Genomic DNA, 24,384 nt, shown 5'->3' with positions numbered 1-24,384 from the left:
AGCAGATTGTGGCAACTCAACTCCGGGATTTCTTGCATGAAGTAGAGTCATCTGGGATCTTTCCAGTCTGGTGTCAGGCCTGCTTTTGTGGCTAAAACACAATCGGTAGTCTTTGAGGGTGACTACTGCGGGGGCGGGGGCGTGGGCAGTTCCTCTTGATTCTGCTGGATCTCTCTGTGACATGCTATTATCACCCATGGTATCTTCCTGACATGCTTGAATAATATGGGACTGCAGGGGCACAATTCTACAGTGACTGAATAGTAAAATAATAAAGGTGAATGCCATCTCACAGGAATCAAATCAGTCAAATACTCTCAAAGGGTGATCCTCAAAGATCAAGTACTGGTTGGCTACCAGGACAAAGTAATCACTTAAGACAAATTAGAAACAAGGCAGAAGGAAGTCCCAGAGATACAATTCTAGTTGAAGGCTAGGGATGACACATTTATCCACTCCGTTACCTGAATTTGGGCCTGTTCTCTTATCATCTCAAGCAGTTAGGCTTTATCTCTGATATTTATGCCTTGAACCTCTGCCTTGTTTTTTACCGCATATATTGTTTTCCACTTGGAACTTGTGGGGGCTGATTCTACACTTTTGGGCACCAGACTGGTCGTCTCTTTCTCATTCAATTCTCATACCCACTTGTCTGTTTTTTTGACCCAATTCCCTTCATACATAATAGATGCTTGGTCTTTCATCTGGTTAGTTTAACTTAAAATATTCCCTGGTTTTTCATCTTGACCCCCTCCCACCACATTCTCGTCTCTGTCTGTAACATTGCGATTGCAAGCCTTAAGGTCAGGGCGATGTGATTTTTTCCAATTACTGCTGTATAGCATCTAGTAGCTTTAGACACTTGTAAAATAAAAGAGGATGAGAATCTGCCTATGCATGTGGAAGCTGTGGTTCAAAACAACTGCAGACAAATGCGGTACAACAATCGCTCCATTTCCTTGCACCACTCACGTTATTGCAAGGTACTCCATTTTAATTTTTAAAAGCTATCTGCCACTGCTAGCAAGAGCAATTTAGTTTGTCTTTTTTGAAGTGTGGCTGTAGAGTTAATGTACGACTACAGTGCGGCAGAAAAATTAAAACAGAGGGCAGGGAGAAGATACAGGGAGCTTCTTCATAGCATCTTATGCAAAAAGATTGTCCACCACACACTGGGAGAAAAACTGGCATTAAAAACAAACATTAATTACCTGCTGTATGAAGTGGAAACATGGCACTCCTATGTACTCGGCTTCTGAAAGGCAACATGCCTTATATGGTCTTTGCCAAGCTGGTAATAGGGATGCGATGGCCCTCTTAAGAACAGAACACACTGCTCATCTAGCACAGCCAAACCATTTCACCATTGGGCCTTTAAGACTCCTATGTCTCCATGATGTCTTTGTCAACATGATGTCTTTCTCCTCATCAAGCCTGACTTAGGAAAAGTATGATTGGTACTCACCTGAAGTGTAGATCTCTGATTGGAATCATGAGGTCACTGGATTGGGTTCTGGCTCCACCATGGTCACAAGGCAGGAGAAAAAACTCTTCGGGGAAAATGGGAGGCTCTCCCTCATTTTTGCAGCCAAACTCCAACAGTCATCGATGTCACAAATGGTAAAAGCCCACTTTCTCCTTATACATTAACAGTACCAGCTGCCCAAAGAGCATGAGAACATGCAGTAATAAACGAGGCATGTTGTAGTCCATGTTAGGGTGTGGGCTCCAGTGACCTCATGATGCCATTAGAGTTCTACAGTTGAGGTGAGTACGAACCGTACTATCTCTTACTGGCACCATGGGGGTCACTGGATTGGGATCTACCAGAGTTTATCCAGTTAGGGTGGACCCCAACTGTAGACTAGGTTACTGTGGCAGGGCTTGCACCTAAAGAAAGCCTCAGCAGATGAATGCAAATCAATCATATAGCGCCTTGTAAAGGTGCTAGGGGATATCCCAGTGGCAACCCTACAAATATCTGCTGGAAGTGAGAAGAACTCTGGCAGTTGCTGGGTGGCCTAGTTCATGAAGAGGTCCACCATGAAGAGCCCGTAGCAGTTTTGAAGCTGAGAGAAGATCAGATGATGCAGCATCTATTCCCCCTAGATCTAGTTTGGTTTGACTTAGCCTATCTACCTGGGTGTTGGATTCTCCTGAAATATGTACAGTGGAAAATCACTTATAGCTGAGTAAGACTGTCTTCCATAAACACAATTTTAACAATGAGTCTGTAAGTGACAGTGGAGGCCAATTCTGGATCCACACGTCCTTCCACAGTGGGGGCATAGGTTTCTGGGCGGGAGTTGATCGTGGCGTGCCTTCCTCTTAGCATGTTTCTCCCTTGCATCCTGAGTTCGAGTTTCTTCAAAGCTTTGGTAAAGGCTGTTCTCCAATTGGAGTGCTCGCAGGCCAGTGTTTCCCAGTTGTAGATTATACATTTTTTAAGATTTGCCTTGAGACAGTCTTTAAACCCCTTTTGTTGACCACCAGCATTACGCTTTCCATTTTTAAGTTTGCAATAGAGTAGTTGCTTTGGAAGATGATCATCAGGCATCCGCAAAACATGACCAGTCCAACGAAGTTGATGTTGAAGAATCATTGCTTCAACACTGGTGATCTTTGCTTCTTCTTCCAGTACACTATTAGTTTGCCTGTCCTCCCAAGTGATGTGTAAAACTTTTCGGAGACACCGTTGATGGAATCTGTGGGCGAATCAAGTGTATAGTTTGCCAAGTATATATATGAGAGAGATATCCCATTTTCCTCAATTGCCTGTTGTCTGTTGGGGTTGGAACAAATCTGGTGGAAGTTTGTGGCTCTGGTAGCACTTTAGCCTCTTTTGGGATAACAGGGTCATCAGACTGAGAGATGCTCAAGACTTGCAACAATGGGCACCCTGGAACAAGTGGGCAGAGGTCTGTTCCTCTAGCATGAAACCATCACTCCACTACTCTTCTTCAGTTACAACGCAGGAGGAGGAGCCTCGGGGATGGCTTCTTTAATTTGCTGAATAATTTCTGGTGGTAAGAGGTCCCCCTGTGGGCGCTGGTCTTGGATGTGTTGGGAGAGAGGTTGGTTTCCTAGGGGATTGAGATAGAAGAAGAAGCCTCCAGAAACCCCACAAATTCATCCTCATCTGAGGTGGTGGGGTGGGGGGTGGAATGAAAAGCCTGTGCCAGGATTGGGTGGCTGTCATCTGAATCCCTTCCCAAGGGACTGCCAATAGTGGCTGGGTCTGCTGTGGGTCACTGAGGAAGGGAAGGGCCTTGTGGTGACCTAATTGCTGCTGCAGGAGATGCTTTCAGAAGCCTCCATGTGTTTCTGCTTCTGTTTAGCCTTGCGGGAGGTCTATACCACGGAAGGCCGCTGGCTGCTGAGGTGGTTCCATGCTCAGCCATGCAAAGGGTTTGCAGGCAGCAGGCCAACTGAAGCAACAGGAAGTGTTGATGTGGCCTCTGACACCCACAGGTCTTCTTAGCACGCTCCGTAGGTGCCAAAGGCAGGAACCATGACTTCCATCAACACATGATGTCCTAGAGTGGCTTCTCTGGGAAGGCTTCAGGATTTGGAGAAGGAAACTCCAAAGGAGAAGGGCAAAACTAGCCTGAGTAAAAGCAGGAGCCAATCATGACAGGACTGCATCGTTTAGGCAGGAGCAAAAAACAAAACAAAACAACCTGACTGGGAGCCGCCCATTTCCCCAAGGAGTTTTTTCTTCTGCCTCATGAGCAGGGTGGAGCCAGAGCCCAACCCAGTGACTCCATGATGCCAGCAGAAGATCCACACCTGCAATCCTCCATGTGCTTACTTGGGAGGAAGCCTCAGTGAGCTCCATGGAGCTTACTTCTGAGAAAACATACATAGGATTACACTGCACGATGTATAATCACAGATATCAGCCTAGAACTCTGACCTATCCTGCTTTGTCTGTGAAATTCCTTTTCTCCCCCTTTGTAATGCTGTAGATGAATTGAGTGGATGTTATTATCTGTGTGTGAGCAAAATTCCGAGTGAGAGCTACTGTTTCTGTCCTTGACTTACCTTTCTTCTCTCTCCCTTTCTTCCCATTTCTTTTTCTCTTATTTCAGTATCTTAATACCAGCTGGAGCCTCTCTTTACAACGCCATTCTATTCTTTTATTTCTAAAACACTCATAATGCCTCACAAATACAGCGGCTTGAATAGGAGGAATACATACAGAGTGGTGGAGGAGGATGTGCTCTCTCAGATATTTCAACGTCCTGCGTGCACCGATGTCCTTCACTCGCGTTAATAAATAAAAGAAATACTTCTACCTTCCTTTTGAATTATTGAAATAAGTTTGGGCAATTATAGGACACACTGTGCTAAACATTAGCACCAAAAGGTTCAAAACCAGACAATAAATAAGGCTAGGGAAGTAGTCGCATGCAGTCAGGCTTCCACGCGAAAATTTCTATGAATGTGTCAGGCAGCTCAAGAGTTGGCATGGAAAGTAGGCTTTCATTGTAACCAGTAAAGGCCTTGAGATGTTGTACAAAAAAGAGGGGGGAAGAAAAGAAAAGCCCATCCCCATTCACTGAACAAAATAGTATTAATGAAAGAGGCTGAAAGCTAGCCCATCATATTCTTGTAAGAAACTCATCTTTGCAAGGATGTCCTCTCTTGTCCTTGTCAATTTCAGTCCCAACTATAGAAGGCAATCAAGACCGAGACCTTGATGACAGAGCCAGCCTTTTGAACACCCACGAGACAGACTCGTTTGCTTTGTGTAAGCTGGCCATCTATCCTTCAGGTTTATTTATATATTGCTTCAAACATGTATTACTTATCTTTGTTTTCCTGAAGATCAGAGTAAAATACACGCAACTAAAGGAGCAATGGAAGCCGGCAGGTTAATTTTTTGCATAGTCTTCTTAAATTCTCCATGTATAAGTGTGATCAGAGGAAGGCTCATGAAAAATAGGTCTTATAAAAACAAGATAGTGGAGTCACTGGACCCCCCTTTTTTGCAGGGGGTAAATCTACATGCATGCTGAAAGTGATCACCCCAGAAGCTCAGGGAGGAGAGAGAACATATTTTGTCAAGAAGCTCTGGCTCATGACTGAATAAGGCCTGAATGGTTGTCTTAAGGGTGGAGATGTTTTTTTGTCAGGTGCGGAAATGATGACAAGGCCTTAGTTTCTGAGCACATTTCAAAGTGCTGGTGCTGACCTAAAAGCCCTAAATGGCCTCAGCCCAGTATACCTCAAGGAGCGTCTCCACCCCCATCGTTCAGCCCAGACACTGAAGTCCAGCTCCAATGACCTTCTGGCAGTTCCCTCACTGCAAGAAGTGAGGTTACAGGGAACCAGGCAGAGTGGAACGCCCTTCCATCAGATGTCAAGGAAATAAACAACCATCTGATTTTTAGAAGACATCTGTTTAGGGAAGTTTTTAATGTTTGATGTTTTATCCTATTTTTAACATTTTGTTGGAAGCCACCCAGAGTGGCTGGGGAAACCCAGCCAGACGGGTGGGGTATAAATTATTATTATTATTATTATTATTATTATTATTATTATTATTATTATTATTATTATAGCTAAGACAAAACACCCTTGTGAATAAGATATGAGAAAAGTTGCTCCATGGCCAGCAGAATTGGGTCCCCCTATATTTGACATAGATATGGAACTTGTCATTGATTTAAGATCTGATTGTCCACACTTGTTTGTTTTGTTTTTTATTAATACTGTTCTGTATATTTTACTTTTTCGGGATGCGGGTGGCGCTGTGGGTTAAAGCCTCAGCGCCTAGGACTTGCCGATCGAAAGGTCGGCAGTTCGAATCCCCGTGGCGGGGTGCGCTCCCGTCGCTCGGTCCCAGCGCCTGCCAACCTAGCAGTTCGAAAGCACCTCCGGGTGCAAGTAGATAAATAGGGACCGCTTACTAGCGGGAAGGTAAACGGCGTTCCGTGTGCTGTGCTGGCTCGCCAGATGCAGCTTTGTCACGCTGGCCACGTGACCCGGAACTGTCTGCGGACAGCGCTGGCCCCCGGCCTCTTGAGTGAGATGGGCGCACAACCCTAGAGTCTGGCAAGACTGGCCCGTACGGGCAGGGGTACCTTTACCTTTACCTTATATTTTACTTTTATGAACCCTAAACCTGATGTAAAAACTTTTTTTAAAAGTTATTAAAAAAATAAGAAATAAAAAATAATGAAGAGAGACCTGGTAACTTCTTGCATTTTGAAATGCGATTACCTTTTTTCTTTCCTTCTGGTGACTCTTTTCCCTCTCTCACTCTTGCTGTTTTCCTCTCTGTTCTGACCTTTTTTCAGATGGATGTAAGACTAGAAACTACCTAGAAAGTGCACCAAACAAAATTTCCTCCTCCGGTTTAATACAGAGATGCCTAGTTTGTTTGAGAAAGCTGTTGGCAGGAGAGGTGAAGATGAATCGTTGGTGAAGACTAGAGTGGTGATCCAGTTTCCCTACAGCAAGTAAATTAAAATGGTCAGAGTTGTATAAAAGCAGAGTAATTTCCCGTTTGGAAAAAGGTGTCCCTATAGGTAAACTTTTGAAGAGATCCTTCGGTCTTCTTAATCTCTGGAGTTCCGGTTAATCCCACCTCCACTGAACTGGATTCTGCAGGTTTAATAGGAGATTATGGAATCCTCTTATATGTTTTCCCCTTGTGTATGGCCATTTTGTATTTTTATACTGGTGTTTGTTGCTATTTTTATTTAGTTTTTCAATCAGCTTTGGACACCAGTGGATAAATCAGGAATTTTATGTCAAATGTTTTACTCTAGAACTATTTTAGACTCCATTCTTGTTTGGGTCCTATAATGTTGCTTCTTTATTTGGGTACAATTATTGTTGAGCACTTGATTTATTAATTTTTTAAAAAAGCTTCCTTTAATCAGGAAGTTGCTGAAAATGCCTGGGAAAATGGAAATGCAAGTCAGGGTGGCAACCAAGTGCTTTTGCCTTCAGTTGGAAAGGAGTTGCATTGACAGGGAGAGCAGGAGACCTTGACAATTAGCAATCATTTCACAAAGAGGCCAGGGCTGCCTATATGAGCACTGTATCAGTGCAAAGGAAACCTATGAAAAACATTTAACAATCAAAGCTACTCCATTTGTAAGTCAGGCATATGGACAAGAATGGGAGGACATCAAAGGGAACAGACAATTGTTGAGCTTGTGTCCAAGGTGGCGCAAAAAAAAGTAGTTGTATAAGATACAAGAGATCATAAAGTCAAGGGCAGAGAAATAGGCTGCCTAAAAAAAACAATCTAACATTGAGCCAAATTTGATAAGTTGGTGTACTCGTGAATTCTTTCTTTTTCCTAAAGCTGAGTTGGATCTTTAAATGACTACCATGTAACTTGGCATATGAGTAAAATTATCTGTGCCATAAAACCTTAATCCCATCCCAAACCTCCAGTCAAAAGAGTGCACCCATGGACTAGAATTTTCTCTCTCACACTGCTGCAAAAATATAGACTGAAAGCTGGATTATCCACCATTTTTTAAACCTGCAATTGTAGAAAAGCGAACTGAATATATTATCAAAGCAGAACACCTTTATTGCAGCAGTGAGGTCACTATCCTGTTGTTGTTGTTGTTGTTGTTGTTGTTGTTGTTGTTGTTGTTGTTGTCAGCAGCATCTATTTGTCTTGAGAGACAATGGAGTGCACCTCCAGGGGTGCAGTCAAACTGTTGCATTAGCAGCACTGAAATTACCTCTCTGGGGTGCAAGCCTGGGCAGTGTGTATGGAGGTTCTGGGTTGTCCAGACAACAAGACCCCTCTCTTGGCCTTGATGTGGTCCAACAGTAATCAGAGCAATACATTTGGCACCAGCTTGGCTGGAGGAGTTGCCGGAAGAAGGCCTACAAGGTGCCACCCAACCATCTTAGGGACACCACTCCTTTTCTTCTCCCAAAGATGACCTACAAGGCAGCAGAGGTTTAGGGCAAGAGTTTTCCTTCTCTTAGACGGGCTCTCTTTCCAGGTGGCAAGCCCCATCTGCCCTTCACTTCCCTCTGCGGCATGTGCTGACACCGTCTTCCTGACCGTTGGACCCACTATTGATCTTGTCCACTCAATCTACTGAAGCCTGTCTTGACACGCAGGGGAAGTCCCTAACTCACTGAACTTTGAGGCCCATTGGCTACCCTCACCTGGTTTAGCTGGCAAGTCAAAGCCGTTCCCAGGGTGTGGCCGCTATTGCATGTTGACAGCTTCTAGGAGCTACTTAAGAGAGCTGAGTGCAGGATGGGGACCAAAGGTGGGCAAACTACTCCAGAAGGAACAGAACGTGTCCCCCCAGAAGTACTTTCTTTCTTTCTTTTTCTCTTTCTTGGACAATCACTCATAGCCGAATAAGATTGCCTTCCATGAATATGCTTTTAACAGCGCATTCTTAAGTTGGTTTGGAGGCCAATTCTGGATCCACATGTCCTTCCACAGCGGGGACATAGGTTTCTGGGCAGGAGTTGATCATGGTGAGGATTTGCCAAACGTGCCTTCCCCTTAGCTCGTTTCTCCCTTTCGTTCTGAGTTTTTGCTTCTTCAGAGTCCATGACGCCTTTGGCAGAGGCTATTCTCCAATTGATAGGGATGTGGGTGGCGCTGTGGGTAAAAGCCTCAGCGCCTAGGGCTTGCCAATCGAAAGGTCGGCGGTTCGAATCCCCGCGGCGGGGTGCACTCCCGTTGCTCGGTCCCAGCGCCTGCCAACCTAGCAGTCCGAAAGCATCCCCAGGTGCAAGTAGATAAATAGGGACTGCTTACTAGCGGGAAGGTAAACGGCGTTTCCGTGTGTGGCTCTGGCTCGCCAGATGCAGCTTTGTCATGCTGGCCACATGACCCGGAAGTGTCTCCAGACAGCGCTGGCCCCTGGCCTCTTAAGTGAGATGGGCGCACAACCCCAGAGTCTGTCAAGACTGGCCCGTACGGGCAGGGGTACCTTTACCTTTTATTCTCCAATTGAAGTGCTCACAGGCCAGTGTTTCCCAGTTGTTGGTGTTTATTTTTTAAAGATTTGCCTTGAGAGCATCTTTAAACCTCTTTTGTTGTCCACCAACATTACGCTTTCCATTCTTAAGTTGGGAATAGAGTAGTTGCTTTGGAAGATGATAATCAGGCATCCAAACAACATGACCAGTATAACCAAGTTGATGTTGAATACTCATTGCTTCAACACTGGTGATCTTTGCTTCTTCCAGTACAATGAAATTAGTTTGCCTTTCTTCCCAAGTGATATGTAAATTTTTTGGAAGACACCGTTGATGGAATCTTTCAAGGAGTTGGAGATGGCATTTATAAGGGGTCCATGTTTCACAAACAAAGTTGGTAGTACAATAGCTTTGTAAACAAGCATTGTGGTTTCCCTGCAAACGTCCCGATCCTCAAACACTCTATGCTTCAATCAAGAGAAAGCTGCACTCACAAAGCTCAGGCAATGATGGATTTTGGCATCGATGTTGGCCAAGAAAGATAACTGCCTAGGTAGGAAAAATGATCAGCATTTTCCAACATTACATCACTGAATTGAATTTATGGTGCTGCAGAGGGGTTGTTTTGTGCTTGTTGGTGCAGCACTTTGGGTTTTTTTAGCTATTGAGCGATAGGCCAAGCTTTCCGTAAGCTTCTGCAAAGATATTTAGGATGGTTTAGAGGTCATCCTCCGAGTGTGCACAGACTATGTTGTCTTCAGCATATTGAAGCTCTATGACAGAGGTTATGGTAACCTTACTCTTTGCTTTCAGCCTACCCAAATTGAAGAGCTTTTCATCTACCCTTCCTCTAACACCACACACAATCCTCTTCATTCTACACACTGTGATATTCTTGAAATCTACACATGCACACAATTAAAAAGTCTGTTTACCTGTAAGCCATTAATATGGAAACAGATGTGCTCAAAGTAACAACGCGAAGTTACCCAAAGCCACCTGTCCCTTGGGATGAACATGCACCCATTTCTTGAATTATACAGCTAGGGATTGTTTGCCTTGTACCACTGCTGCAAATTCAAGGCTTTTGCCATACAAGTCCTAATTATGTTCTCAGAAAAACCGAACGTTCACTTAAATTCACATGAAGAAGAAGAAGAGTTTGGATTTGATATCCCGCCTTTCACTCCCCTTCAGGAGTCTCAAAGCGGCTAACATTCTCCTTTCCCTTCCTCCCCCACAACAAACACTCTGTGAGGTGAGTGGGGCTGAGAGACTTCAAAGAAGTGTGACTAGCCCAAGGTCACCCAGCAGCTGCATGTGGAGGAGCGGAGACGCGAACCCGGTTCCCCAGATTACGAGACTACCGCTCTTAACCACTACACCACACTGGCTCTCACACATGTCCATTTATTGCTACTTCATTGCAAGTGTGACAAAATTCAAACCATTTTAGCAAGGAAAGGAGTAATGGAAACTAGGCCAGAGGCCAGAGTCTACCACATGAAGTTCAAGGAGTCCAAAATTCCCTCTTTCAAAACAACTGCAGCTTTCGTTTCAGAATATGAAAATGCTACACACACTATAAAATTTCCCTCTACTTAGCTCAAAGCAGAGTTCAAGATGTATTTTGAGAAGCAAAAACAAAGCCAATATCGAGAGCAATTCATTGGAACCTATGATAGCCATTTTCCCAGACATCTTATGCATGGTAGACACTGACAGAGATTTTTAGACCCAGGCATAGGCCAATGATAGAAGTTCACACCAGCACCCAGAGGTCATCACTGGGTCCCACAAGTGTTCTTCATTTGCAGTGGACATCTATGGGTCACTAGAAAGCAGGGTCTTCCTAGACGGCATTACATTTCTCCTAAATAAGTGATGCATTGTTCCCCACCCCTTCATGCGTTTACAAAATATGCACCTCTACTTTTTATGCTACAATGCATATAAAGACATGTAACAAACATCTGCTGTGTTTGGTGAGAAATAGCCCTCCAAAGTAGATCTTTCAGAATGCCTGCATATTTTCAAGTGAGGTTCACTTTGATATAAAAATGTTCTACTGCACTTCAGAACACACACAGACCGTTTGCAAGAACTGAACTCTTGATGCTCGTTCATTCCTCTGCTACACTGTGTGTGGATGAAGCTAAGTCTAAATACACCACTCTCCTCTCTTTGTCACATAGCCTAATGACTTTCCTGGCAAGTCTGCATATTAAAATACCTGTTGCCGTGAACATGAGAAGCACAAAAGGCAAAGCTGTAATGGAGCAAGGTTGGGTCAATGACAGCGCCATTCTCCGAGTGTTCCATCAATTCATTCAGGTAGCACAGATGGCGGTGACAGCCCCTCACACCATAACGAGCACAGTATTCGTCCAACACAAAGACTTGGCCCGGGCTAAACCAACCCTGTAAAAGATGGGAAGGGGGAATGTGTTGCGTCATTAAATCTGGACTGTTCTTTTATGCACTGTTTTCAAATATTTTCAGAGAGAAAGAACAGAAAACTACAGTTTTTCATGCAATATACAGTGGAAACTCGGTTTTCGAACATAATACATTCCGGAAGACTGTTTGAATTCCGAAACGTTCAAAAATAAAAAACTCAATACAGAAGCCTCAAAACGGAAAAAATTAATACAGAAAACTTAACCAGGAAGCCGCCTCAGAAGTTCAACTTACGAGGCGCATTTGTAAACGGAAGCATTTACTTCCAAGTTTATGGCGTTCCGAGTTCCGAAATGTTCATCAACGAAAAATATAACGGTTCCATTGTATTTTTAATCAATGTGATTTGTTGTTAGCTCCAAAATCGACAGTGTCGTGAACAATTTTTTGGCAGGGAGAGGAGGAGGGAAGAGAGGTATCGCAAACAGAAATGGATTAAAATGTTCAAAGTTATTTCCTGCAATATTCCCAATTCTTCCTGAGGTAGGAAGGTTAGAGGTTTCTCATGTTGCTTTCAGGAAAAAATAACAAATATGAATGGCTTAGAATTATCTCATGAGAGAAAAGACACACAGCAAAAGGGAAGTTTAACTGCTCAGGAGAAGAGTCCAAATTGGGAGATATCACCAAGGTTGTGCCCAGTCAGCTTCCAATATTTTAAAAGGAAAGTATCCTCCCCGCACAAACCCCTCACACCCAAAATGCCCAATGCTGACAACCAGACCTGCCAGTTATTACATCTAGACTGTACATTCTACAATGGTCTCAAAGTGTCCTGACTTCAATCAGTGGTGTTTGGTGAAATTTTCCATAGGGGAACAGTTAGGGCCAGAGGCACCAGCCTGTGAGGCACCATTGCAACTTCAAACCACAGTTTATGAAGCTAGCTTGTTTCTGAAAAAGTTCATTAAGATCAACCACAGTTTAGGGTTTGGATACCAGGCTATACTGTGATCAACTGAACTCGGAAGCACCAGCTTGTGGCTATGACAAGAGAAGGGAGTGTGTGATCCCAGTGGGAAGCTATGCTCCCTCCCATCACAATAATCCATAGTTTAGCATGATGTCTGAATGGGTTAAGAAAGGAATCCAGGAGTACATCAGAAAGATCGCTGACACACTTGCTAGAATTAGGGATGGTGCTCAGCAAGCCATCAGAACGCACAAGACAGACATAGAAAGAAATCAAACATGGCAGTGTTTGGGTGAGAGGTTTTTAGACATTTTGTCTGAAATTGTTATTGGGGATGGAGGTGGCTTTCATAAGATAACTGGCTTAAGTAAAAACATCAGATTATCTTGTAGCACCTTATACAATTATTACAACATAAGCTTTCATGGACCAGAGCATCAGATGTCTATGAAAGACTTGATGCCATAATAAACGTGTTAATCATTAAAGGTGTCAAGAGTCTCGGCTGTTTTTACTGCAACTAACATTGATACCCCTCTTAAAGTTATTATGGTACACAAACTTTTTTTCCAGTAAAGGGAACTTTGGCAATGTAGGGTGTTCTCTGATTTCCAAACCAAAGTGTGAAAAATAATGAGTACGTCTTTAAAAAAAGAACCTACATACTACCTTTCACTTTGAAAAGAAAGACCAATGTGGTTCAAATAAAATAACAATATCAAAATAAAATATCAATCATGTTAACCAGTAACTGGTATTAATGGTCAGGGAAATGCTGGGGTTAAATATGTTTTCAACTGTGGGTGGAAACATCCCATAGTAAGAGACTGCTGGATCATTGCAGACAGTGCCACCCTAATTTTGGCGGGCAGTTTTCAGAGTGAATATGTTCAATTTGAGAGAGTTGAAAGTTAGTTCCTCCTTGGCTAGGTGACACTTTTCTGCCTAAACATTTTGAAAGCTGGATGCACTTGGACATGCTCACCATAGAAATAATATACGCAAAGCTTGGCTGTCGACAGTGAATAGATAATACTAAAAATTTACTTATTCTGAGGAACAGAAATGGCGTTATAAGCAGAAACAACTAAGGAGTGGTTACTCATTTCTTCACAAAATTCCCCAGGAGCTTTTTCTCACACTCAAGCTCTACCTGCACAACAGAACGGTAGGAGTTTTTAAAGTTATCAAGTTAATATTGTGATAATCACTTTTGTTTTATAATTGCTTAGAAGCTCCCTACTGTTTACTGGAGAGTGCAATAAAGGAATTTCAGTATTGCTAATAGTTTAAATCATAGGTTATGTTTAAATCTAATTGTTTCATATTAGCTTGGTTTTGTTTTGAGGCGAATGTCGCTACTTTCATTTAATTTGATGAAATGCAAAAGTTGGACGATTAAAAGTAAATTTTCAGCATCTGCAGACTGACAGAAGCAACGGTATGGCTAATTTATTTATCTTTTTCTAAAGTTGATGTATGTGTAAAGATTCAAAGGGAGCCTTTAATAATAGAACTCACTATTCTCACAGAAGAAGGGAAAAAGTGTGGGGTTGTGACTGAGTTCAGGTTTTTTTTTGGGGGGGGGGAGCTGTGCACATGGGAAAGGCGAACAACCCAGAAGCTGTGGAACGGAATGTAAGAAAATGTTTGTCAAGAAAGCTCTGGCCTATGACTGAAATAGGTCTAAATGTTTGTTCTGAGGATTCCATATGCTACACACTTGATAAAAAAGGTAAAGGTACCCCTGCCCGTACGGGCCAGTCTTGACAGACTCTAGGGTTGTGCGCCCATCTCACTCTATAGGCCGGGGGCCAGCGCTGTCTGGAGACACTTCCGGGTCACGTGGCCAGCGTGACAAAGCCGCATCTGGCGAGCCAGCGCAGCACACGGAAACGCCGTTTACCTTCCCGCCAGTAAGCGGTCCCTATTTATCTACTTGCACCCAGAGGTGCTTTCGAACTGCTAGGTTGGCAGGCGCTGGGACCGAGCAACAGGAGCGCACCCCGCTGCGGGGATTCGAACCGCCGACCTTTCGATCGGCAAGCCCTAGGCGCTGAGGCTTTTACCCACAGTGCCACCCGCGTCCCTACACACTTGATAGAAGTATGTTATTAGAGATCAAAGATCACAGGAGCCTGTTCCATTGAATTTCATTCAGAATTGCTAGCTATGTTCTTCTCTTAAGGCCAGCTGCAATCACGTAGCAACTTTAACTTGAGGGCTGACAGCATATAGGTGGGCCAATGCATATTCAGCAGTACAGTGGTACTGTTATGTACTGAAGTTCTCACCCTGGGCCAGCAGGGGGGTTACTGTAGATAGTTTTCACTCAGGTCCACATATGCAAATAAGGGATTGAAAGTGACGTTCAGTGATTGGATAGTTACAGAAAATGGTTACTGTTACATTCTAGTGGAGCTCTATATAAGCAGGCTGGCTGAACCCTTCAGTTCAGTTCTGTTCTGGCCTGTGAATAAACAAGAGCTTTTTGAAGAATCGCTGTGTCGTCTGATACGTTCACCCACAACTTAACAAGTACCTCGGGTTACATACGTTTCAGGCTACATACGCTTCAGGTTACAGACTCTGCTAACCCAGAAATAGTGCTTCAGGTTAAGAACTTTGCTTCAGGATGAGAACAGAAATAGCGTGGCGGCGGCGTGGCAGCAGCAGGAGGCCCCATTAGCTAAAGTGGTGCTTCAGGTTAAGAACAGTTTCAGGTTAAGAATGGACCTCCGGAACGAATTAAGTACTTAACCTGAGGTACCACTGTAGTTTAGTTGTAGATAATTTTAGCCTCTCAAGCCCTATTGGGTCACCACAACTTAAGAACCTCATTTTCAGAGGCGAGGAATTACCACCCACAGCTTTTCTTTGGATAAATGCAATGATACTTGGAATGACTTTACACAGAACATATTAGGTTACTGACAACTGCATGCCTATTAGGATAATAAGAATCTGCACATCTATATATTAATGTATGGTAATGTAACAGTATGGGGTTCTTTTCTTTTTCATTCTCACTCACTTTTTCTTTCCTCCCTCCCCCTCACTCTGTCTTTTAATAAATAAAATTCTCTTAATAAAATATTAATAAAAATAGTAACCAGTGAGGAACTTACTAATTTGACAGAGCAGGGAGTGAGAAGACTAGCTGCAGATATGAGAGGCATCTAGAGACTTCACATTCCCCAGAACAGCCCATAAACTCCATGTCTGCACACTTCCATGACTTTGCTCATTCAGGGAATAGTTTGCAGGTTCACATCTAATATGTTTTATTTTTATTTATTTTTATTATTTTTTATATTTAATTTATTTATTTATACTTTTCAAGTTTACACATTTCACTAATTTTACAATCATTCTGACATTTCAAAACTTGACTTTCTTTCCCCCTCTTTCTGTGGTTCCTTAAATTGGCTTTTAATATCTTCTGCATATCCAAAGCAATTTGCTCATTTATTCATCTTCTTTAAATATATACTCTTACAAAACTGCAATAATCCTGACAATGTTTTTATCTGTTTATAATTTATCTGTAAATATTCAATAAACCATTTCCATTCTTTTATTAAAAAAATTAATCTTGATTTCTCATTCTTCCTGCAAGTTTCGCCATTTCGGCATATTCCGTAAGTTATTGTATCCATTCTTCCTTTGCTGGGACTGCTGCTTCTTTCCATTTTGGGGCAAGTAACATTCTCACACCTAATATGTTTTAATTTAAGGGATATCTAAAAATGTTGAACATAAACTCTCCAAACATGGTGTTTGTATCAGAAAGTAAAGGTAAATGTAAAGGAACCCCTGACCATTAAGTCCAGTCGTGACCGACTCTGGGGTTGCGGCGCTCATCTCGCTTTATTGGCCGAGGGAGCTGGCATATATCTTCTCATATCACTCATGTGGCCAGCAGGAGTAAGCCGCTTCTGGCGAACCAGAGCAGTGCACAGAAACGCTGTTTACCTTCCCACTGGAGTGGTACCTATTTATCTACTTGCACTTTGACATGCTTTCAAACTGCTAGGTTGGCAGGAGCAGGGACCGCGCAACTGGAGCTCACCACGTCGCGGGGATTCGAACCGCCAACCTTCTGATCGGCAAGTCCTATGCTCTGTGGTTTAACCCACGGCGTCATCAGAAAACATGTACATAATAGTGGCATGTTTGCCAGGGAGCCAGGATAGGCGATGATCAGCATGAGCTTGGGTTCTTTGGTGAAAAATTACATCTTGGAATCAAGAACTACCATAGATAATCAGAATAAAAAATCCCCACAGCAGAGTTTACACTTCAGTTAATGAACTAGACCTCATATCGCATTAATTTATGTGCAACTGAGAAGGCATTTTTCAAGTTACTCCTAACCTCCACTTTCCCCATAAGTGGGATCATTCTTGTTGTGTAAGCAAAGCAAGCCAGTCAGCCAAGGCAAAGATTGATCAGTAGATAAGGAAGGATAGAACATGAATGTTGTTTAATTTTTCGTGATTATGCATCCTTGAGATTGCAGCCTCCACTCCTCAAATGCTCTATGCTTTCTTTTGAAAGTGGAAAAAAAGTGAAATTACAGAATACCCCTAGAGCGGTAAGTAATTTATCCAGGATTTAAGCCTACAAAGCTAACCTTGACTCAGCTGAATGCAAGCACAATAAATCTATTTGCCTTTCTTCCCCTGTGGTTTTGATTCTATTCTTTGGATTTCTTTTTCCTTCCCAGTCCATGAAAGAGGAGAGAATTACAAGATAGATGACATAATGCTTGACATCTGGCGAGCTAGATTTGTACCTTAAAATGCCTGTACAGGTGTTAGCAAATCCTACCACAGAGGGTTCCATATTTATTAAAGCCTTCTGTTTTTATTCAGCCCTCCCTAGAGGAGCTGATAAACCACGGTTCAGAGTCAGTTTGAGTCTATTCTCTTCTCTATTGAGTGGCACAGCAGTAGTCTTCAAGTGTATAATTTTCAAATTTGAAGCCAATCGATTGAAATCCTTTATCCCAACCTCACGCACAGTTATTAAATGAGTCTGGAAGAAAAGACCACTTTGCAACAACTATTTCTCACTTTTTCTCTCTCTCCCCACTTCTTTTATTCCAGCCTTTTTACTCACCAAACAAGAATAGGAATCATTCAATCGGTGATCCAAGGTCTTACTCTGAAGTACTCTAAAGAGTGCAGCATGGTCAAACTTGCAAGGATTAGCAGAAATAAACTCATCCATGCCATGTTTCTGAGCGCGATCTGCATCTGATCATAGGGAGGAGAATGAATGAATGTATGGATGTAGATTATTCCGCTTTAAGACAGGCTTTAAATTTAATTCAATAACAGCCTCATTCAAGTTTCATCTGCTCTTTCATGCCTCGCCAAACCCCTCCTGGATAAATACCTATCACAATAAAATCTAAGCAAACGGCAGTGGTTTAAACATAGCAATGGATAAACAGGCAGCAGACAGCCCCCTTTTCATATAGTATGAACATTACCCCTACATAGACTTGAGACAGACTTAACAATCCATTCTGATATTTTTCAGAAAGGATGTCTACTCTAACTGCTTCTAGAAAGCTTGTAAAATATTGGAACAACAGACTTTCTTTCTGGAGTGCCTGTTTTCACAAGGTAGTAAGTGCAACAGAGATCTTGTACATTAAAAAACCCCTCACTCTATAAAGTTTTGAGGAGGCCTCAGCTTATGGGCATTACAAAGATGCTCATCAAAGACCAAAGTAGCAAGCAAACATGGCTTCAAGGCCATTTCTCAAATGGCAAACTGGAGCAGAAATGAACACACAGGCTTGAACGAGGTCATTTCCAGCCTTTTCCTCTTTACATGCGGCTTTTAATGAAACAAATATAATGCAGTAATGGGAAAGAGTGCCTTCAACCTTCCAGGATTGAGTAACAAAACAGGGAGCAATTTTTGTGTGTGTAAATTATAGACAACGTACCATCTTAAATGGCATTTCAGCCAGAGATCCGGACTTATTGTTGCTCACAGATTGCGTCTTTCAACGCCTTTGAACCCCGCGGGTTTGTCAAAAGACAAGCTCTGGTGATTGCATTCATTAATGGTATGTTTTGTCAAAATCCTGAATGCGAGTTGTCCACCAAGTATGGACGGAAAAAGCCTTACAGTGACCAAAAGGACTAGTTATGCATTAGCACATTAGCTCACTTGGATTCCATAGACAACATTGGGGGTGAATAGTTTGCTATCAACTCAAAAATTGACTTAACCCTTACAATAAGGTCTCCGCTCTCCCTCTTTGTTCGTTTAATTTCAAATATGGGTCTTTTTATGTTCGTTACTGGAAAAGATGCATCCTAAATGTACTTTTGACAAAACTGCATAGTAGAAACCTAAAATTTCTATAGAAAAGGAGACAAAAGTTTATTGATTAAACCCAATTATAGAGTTGGGTTCATAATAAAACTCCATATTGATCTGTGGGCATGATGCTAACATAATCAGTCACATTTAGAAATTTAGCCCCAGATCATATTGATCCATGTCAAGTCCAACTTTCAGCTGTATTTGTAGATGGAAGAATTATTTAATTCAAGCTGAAGGATCTGCAGTATCACGTCCTGAAAAGATGCACAAACTAATTCATATCACTTGGCTCCGCATTGTCAAAGCAAGAGTCACATCCATGTGACAGATTTCACCAAGGTGGATATAGCAAATAAACAGTGTGACAGTACATTGATGATTTAAGGTACGAGATGATCATCTGCAGAAACAGTAGTATATTTTTCCAGCGTTTACGAAGCAACACCATGAATGATTAAACACCCTTTAAGCTGCAATCCTGTGCACAGTTAAATCCCATTGAAGTCATAACATGAACGTACAGATAAGTGAAAGGTAGATTACATCCCAAAGGGATCACCACTAGTTCAAGGGCAAACAGAGTTCACTTTGTATATAAATTTACATGTCTTAACCAACAATAGATAATAAAAAACACAAAAACAAAATGGGAATTGGTCTTAAATTGCATGGCGTTTTATTTCCTGAAATCATATGGCACTAATGAAACATTTTGAACAGCTCATTACTAAAACTCTCCTCATTTTCAAACAATACTAAGAAGGATTTTTTTTTTACAATTCTTAGTATTGTTCATTGCATAAAATTAAGCAACTATTATCCGATGGCTCAGAAAAGCATGGTTTTGTCTTTTGTTTCTCATGCATAAGAGCTCAAGACAGAAATTTCCAAAGCATTCGTAGCCTTGGTCTTTCAGTACCATTCTTTTCATTATACAGTCTTTCAAAAACAGAAAAATGAAAATTAGTTTATGTATCTTTTTGGAAATGTATTGATGCAGCACAATGAAGGCATCAACTCCTTGTTAATATGGTCCCCTGCATATGTAATGCAGTTACATCAACCTAAATTGATTCCACGTTGTTGTGGCAGCCTATGACTAATACGATAAAATGAGGTTAAGCTGAATAAATATAGCAAGAATAAATATAATAGGAATCATTTCCTAAGGAGAAGAAAAAGCACCCAATCCACAGTCAGGGGTCGCAATGGGCATTGTTCAACAAAAGCCATAACTTGCATGGTGTCTGTATGTTTTTACAGACTATTTTTTTAATAACCCACTTTTTATTTCTCTTAGTGGTCTTGGTGATGGAAATGGAGCAGAGGATCACCCACCAAAACAATCCCATCAGCTGCTGACACTCTTAACAATGGAAAACCAGCAAGAGTGAGAGGGGCTGTCTGCTTGACTCTACCACAGGCAAACTTGGCCCTCCAGATGTTTTGAGACTACAATTCCTATCACCCCTGGCCACTGGTCCTGTTAGCTAGGGATGGTGGGAGTTGTAGTCCCAAAACATCTGGAGGGCCAAGTTTGCCTATGCCTGCTCTACCATCCCTTGTGATAAACCATGAAGCAGCAGCTTGGACCGAAAGATGAGTAAGTGTAGGAGGTAACTTTATGAGATATCAACCACTGACAGGGATCCTGGAGGTCAATAACTGCTAAGTGATACCTTTGGTTCTTGCAATACCAGGCGTTTGGCTACTGTACTGCACTCCTGGGTATGAATGACTCTTCCCATAATTTTCTCCCAGACCACAGCCAGGATCAAAACCCTTTTATGCTAAACCTGCAGAATCTTAACAATGTCACTACAGAGCCCCTTTGGTCCTGATCTCTATGGCTCGCTACATAAGGGAATGGAAGCAGAAGGGGAGATTTGTCAAGGACTGCCAGGCATCAGGGAATCTGATCCCTCCACGGTAGGCTGCCAGGAATACAGACAAGGAAGCTCTTACCAATGTCTTTCATTCAATATTCACACATAGAGGCTTAGAAAAGCAGCCACTTGGAGTAATGGCATTGCCACCCCATTCTCTCCTCAACAGCACCACCCACCTTACGGTGGCTGCTGAGGGCCATTTGCCTACGAGCCCTTACTTTCAATGCTTGCCGGGTTCTGGGAGAAAAGGGTCTGTCAGCCAGCTGCTCTGGATCTGGCTCTGCCTCCTCCTCTTCCTTCTCTCCCATTATTTCCCAACGTTGCTCTTCATCTACCTCTGAGCCGTGACCTCCTCAAGCCACTGTTGTAAATCTATACTGTCTTCCTCTTCTCTGGAAAGTTTAGGAGGGGGAGACGGTCTCCACTATTCATCCTCTGCCCAGTCCCTGACACGGACACGACAAGGGTCCCATCACAAACATATCTCCTGTCTTTTCCACTGGCTGTATCATTAAGGATGTGGGTTAATGGAGAAAGAGGCCTATTGTCATGGTTCTGGTTCACGGGCGGTCAAAGTCCTGGCTGGGGATGTCAGGACTGGGGGCAAGATAGTGGGGTGGGAGCAGGAACGGGAGTCCAGAAGCCAGGAGTCAGGAAGCCAAGAGTCCGAGGGTCAGAGAGCCGGGAGTCACAAAGCCAAGGGTCTGAGGATCAAGAAGGAAGGAGTCACGAAGTCAAGAGTCCAAGGAGCAAAGGAGCCAAACGCAGCAAGGCAGGAAATGTGTTGCTGTGGCAAAGAGCCAAAGGGAAATGCTGACCTTATATCTCTTCCTGGCTCTTGCCACCAGGTGCTGGGAGTTACCAATCGGCCTCACCTGTGTGGCCACGCCTTGCCTCTTCAGAACAAACTTAGGAAAGCCCCAGTTCTGCAAAGACTTACTAGTCACAGGGCCTGGCTCCTGCACGCACTCCTGACACCTATCATCCAATCCCAAGGAGCATTGCTTTTCCATTTCAAATTTATTGACACCATTACAATCCCCAAAAGAAAGGAGGTCATCTCAAGCGGACACTAGGACAAGGGTGCTGTTTTGGATGGAATAGCAGCTCTTGCTTTCCTCTCTGGTTCTCTCCCTGGCAAAAGGGTTATTTGCAATCATAGAACTGTAGAGTTGGAAGGGGAGCCAAGGATCATCTAGTCCAACCCTCTGCAATCTCAACTAAAGCATCCATGACAGGTGGCCATCCAACTTCTGCTTAAAAACCTCCAAGGAAGGACAGTCCATCAACCTCAGAGGGAGCCTGGTTCCCCTGTTGAACAGCTCTTACTATCAGAAAGTTGAATCAGAATTTCCTTCCTTGCAACTTGAATCCATTGGTTCGGGTCCTAGCCTCCAGAGCAGGAGAAAACAAGCTCCACATGACAGCCCTTTAGATGTCATTATCTCCTCTAAGTCGCCTCTTTACCAGGCTAAACATACTCCATTCCCTCAACCACTCCTCATAAGGCTTAGTTTCCAGACCCTCAATCATCCTCAGATGCAGTTCTGGCTGGGAGCTTTTTGCCATCGCTTCAGCCACTGCCTTTGTGCAGATGTTGCACAGCTGCTGAGCAATGCAAAGTCCCAGATCAAAAATATGCATTACAATATAGAACCACTGGAGAAAAAAACCAACCACAACCCTCACCACAACACTTTTTTTTATTTATTTAAGGAAATACTGTTTCCATGGAAATCTGCATTTGAGCTCTAAAAGTATCAGCTGTACATTTTCAAAGGTAGCGCAAGCGTGGTAATGAGCAGCAATCAGGCATTTCATGACACAAGCTGTCGGGAAAGATCAAGTTCCAATACTGATTAATGACAGTAATGAAGTCCTAAAAGTAAAAAACAAAAACAAAACAAACTTACTCTGCAACACATCTGCCTGCATGTTGCTTCCTTTTGGGTTCATCTTCTGGGCTTGGCTTGCAGGAATGGGCTTATAGGACTGACCTGTTGCTCTATACATTGCCTGAACCCAGAGGATTCTATCTTGCTCGTCGTCACTGGCAAATATCACCGTGTCGCCTTCTTTGACTGCATTAAAGAACATCTGACCACCCTGGAGACCTGCAAAATCAATCAGTTATAGTCTCCGATTCCAATATGACTTTCATTCCAATATGATCAAGGTTGGAACATAAAAAGGAACCAGGCCACAGAATGCCACAAATATTTGCTACTTAGGGGCTTTACAGAAAGCTTCTCCTGCCTGCCCCTCTTTCTGTGACCCTTAGCTAGTTTTACTTTGCAATTGAAGAATTTTTGTTTTTGTTTAGCTACATGAGATCATTTGCAAGAACAGTTGAATAAATAACGAATAAGCATCACACAGCAAAATACCTGCATGAGGCGCTGTATAGTCCACAGTGTATCCTTCGAGCTGCATTAACTCCTGGGGCTCAGATTTCTTCTCTCTGTAGCTGCACATTGCAAATGTGTACTGGCTAACCTGAGTTTAAAAAGAAGTTGGATTGGATACAGTTCATGACGTCGTATTGTACTGCAACGTGCAGAAGACTGGTAAGATACAGCACCCCAACTCCTTGGTGTGTTGCAGATAAGCTACCCAAAGCTTATCTAGTTACAAATCACTTTTCACATAGATGAGAAGGAATAGACTCTTCCAACTGTAGAGTTGGAAGGGACCCCGAGTCTTTCAGTCCAACCCTCTGCAATGCAGGCATCTCAACCAAAGCCTCCATGACAGATGGCCATCCAACCTCTGCTTAAAAACCTCCAAGGAAGGAGAGTCCACAACTCTCGTGGGAGTCTGTTCCACTGTCAAACAGATCTTAGTGTCAGAAAGGCTCCGCCCCCCCGACGTTTAGTTGGAATCTCCTTTCTTGCAACTTGAATCCATTGGCTTGGGTCCTAGCCCCCGGAGCAGAAGAAAACAAGCTTTCTCCATCCTCCATGTGATAGCCCTTGAAATATTTGAAGATGGCTATCATGAAGATGTCCTATTACTTTCACACGGACAGCCTGAAATGGACTCAACGCATCAGAGCAAAGCTACGGTTTAGTCTTTCAATGACAAATGCATTTTGGCACTGGGGATAATAGATAATGCTACCGATCTCTTTGCAACATTAAGACTGTAGTGATATCAAATGGATTTAATTTTATAAATAAAAAGGATGAATTTTGAATGAGCCGAAGTAATATTTAAAGAAATACCCATTTTTTTAAATGACAAAAATTGGGCCACTCTGATCTGTGAGATGGTCACCCATGTTGTCCTTCTCTTTCTGCTAACATGTACCGTATAACTGTTTCTTGTCTTTGGGGAGATGGGCTTCTCATTTTATCTGGTGGGGTGGGGGTGAACTGAGAGAGGATATTTATTTGACAGGTATGGCAAGGAAGTGACTTATCACCATTAGCTATAAATGGGAGGGCGTGGGCTGAGGCTGAGAGAAAAAGGGTGTTCCTCTGTGAAAAGCTGAGAAAAATAAGTGTGGAAAGAACTACAACTACCACCACCTACAGAACAGCAACAACTCCTCTTGTCACAGGAGCGTGCTGGTCAGTAATCATACAGCTCAAAGTTGGAGTTAACTTTTCATTAGCAAAAATGCGATCTCCACAGACTTGGCTGAATGTCAGGCCTCATGAACACAGCAACTCATTCCTGGTGGTATTACTTTGTGAAAATCAGTTGCCAAGATTGAAAGTCCCCACCTCCTCACAGCAGTCTAAGTCCTCTCCTTTCCTGGAGACAGTGCCTTCATGCATCCAACCTCTCCTTTGCCCTTTTCACCCCTCTTCTGGTTCTGGGAGAGGAGAGCTTATCTCA

The 24,384-nt window shown here is 42.9% G+C and overlaps 1 protein-coding gene across 12 annotated transcripts in view; it reads right to left on the bottom strand.

The window, feature by feature from the left end:
• Positions 1-24,384, bottom strand: part of CADPS2 (calcium dependent secretion activator 2) — a 346,118-nt gene that overhangs the window by 105,081 nt on the left and 216,653 nt on the right. For all 12 annotated transcript variants that reach the window (XM_077935837.1, XM_077935838.1, XM_077935841.1 and 9 more), the window contains exons 10-13: positions 22,929-23,037; positions 22,455-22,655; positions 17,426-17,562; positions 11,162-11,349 (exon numbers count right to left, since the gene is read on the bottom strand). In XM_077935837.1, coding sequence (XP_077791963.1) covers positions 11,162-11,349; positions 17,426-17,562; positions 22,455-22,655; positions 22,929-23,037 — 635 coding nt within the window. The remainder of the gene's footprint in view (positions 1-11,161; positions 11,350-17,425; positions 17,563-22,454; positions 22,656-22,928; positions 23,038-24,384) is intronic.

This window comes from Podarcis muralis, chromosome 10 (genome assembly GCF_964188315.1).
Source record: "Podarcis muralis chromosome 10, rPodMur119.hap1.1, whole genome shotgun sequence".
NCBI classification, from domain to species: domain Eukaryota; kingdom Metazoa; phylum Chordata; class Lepidosauria; order Squamata; family Lacertidae; genus Podarcis; species Podarcis muralis.
This window is presented reverse-complemented; position numbering and strand designations above follow the sequence as displayed.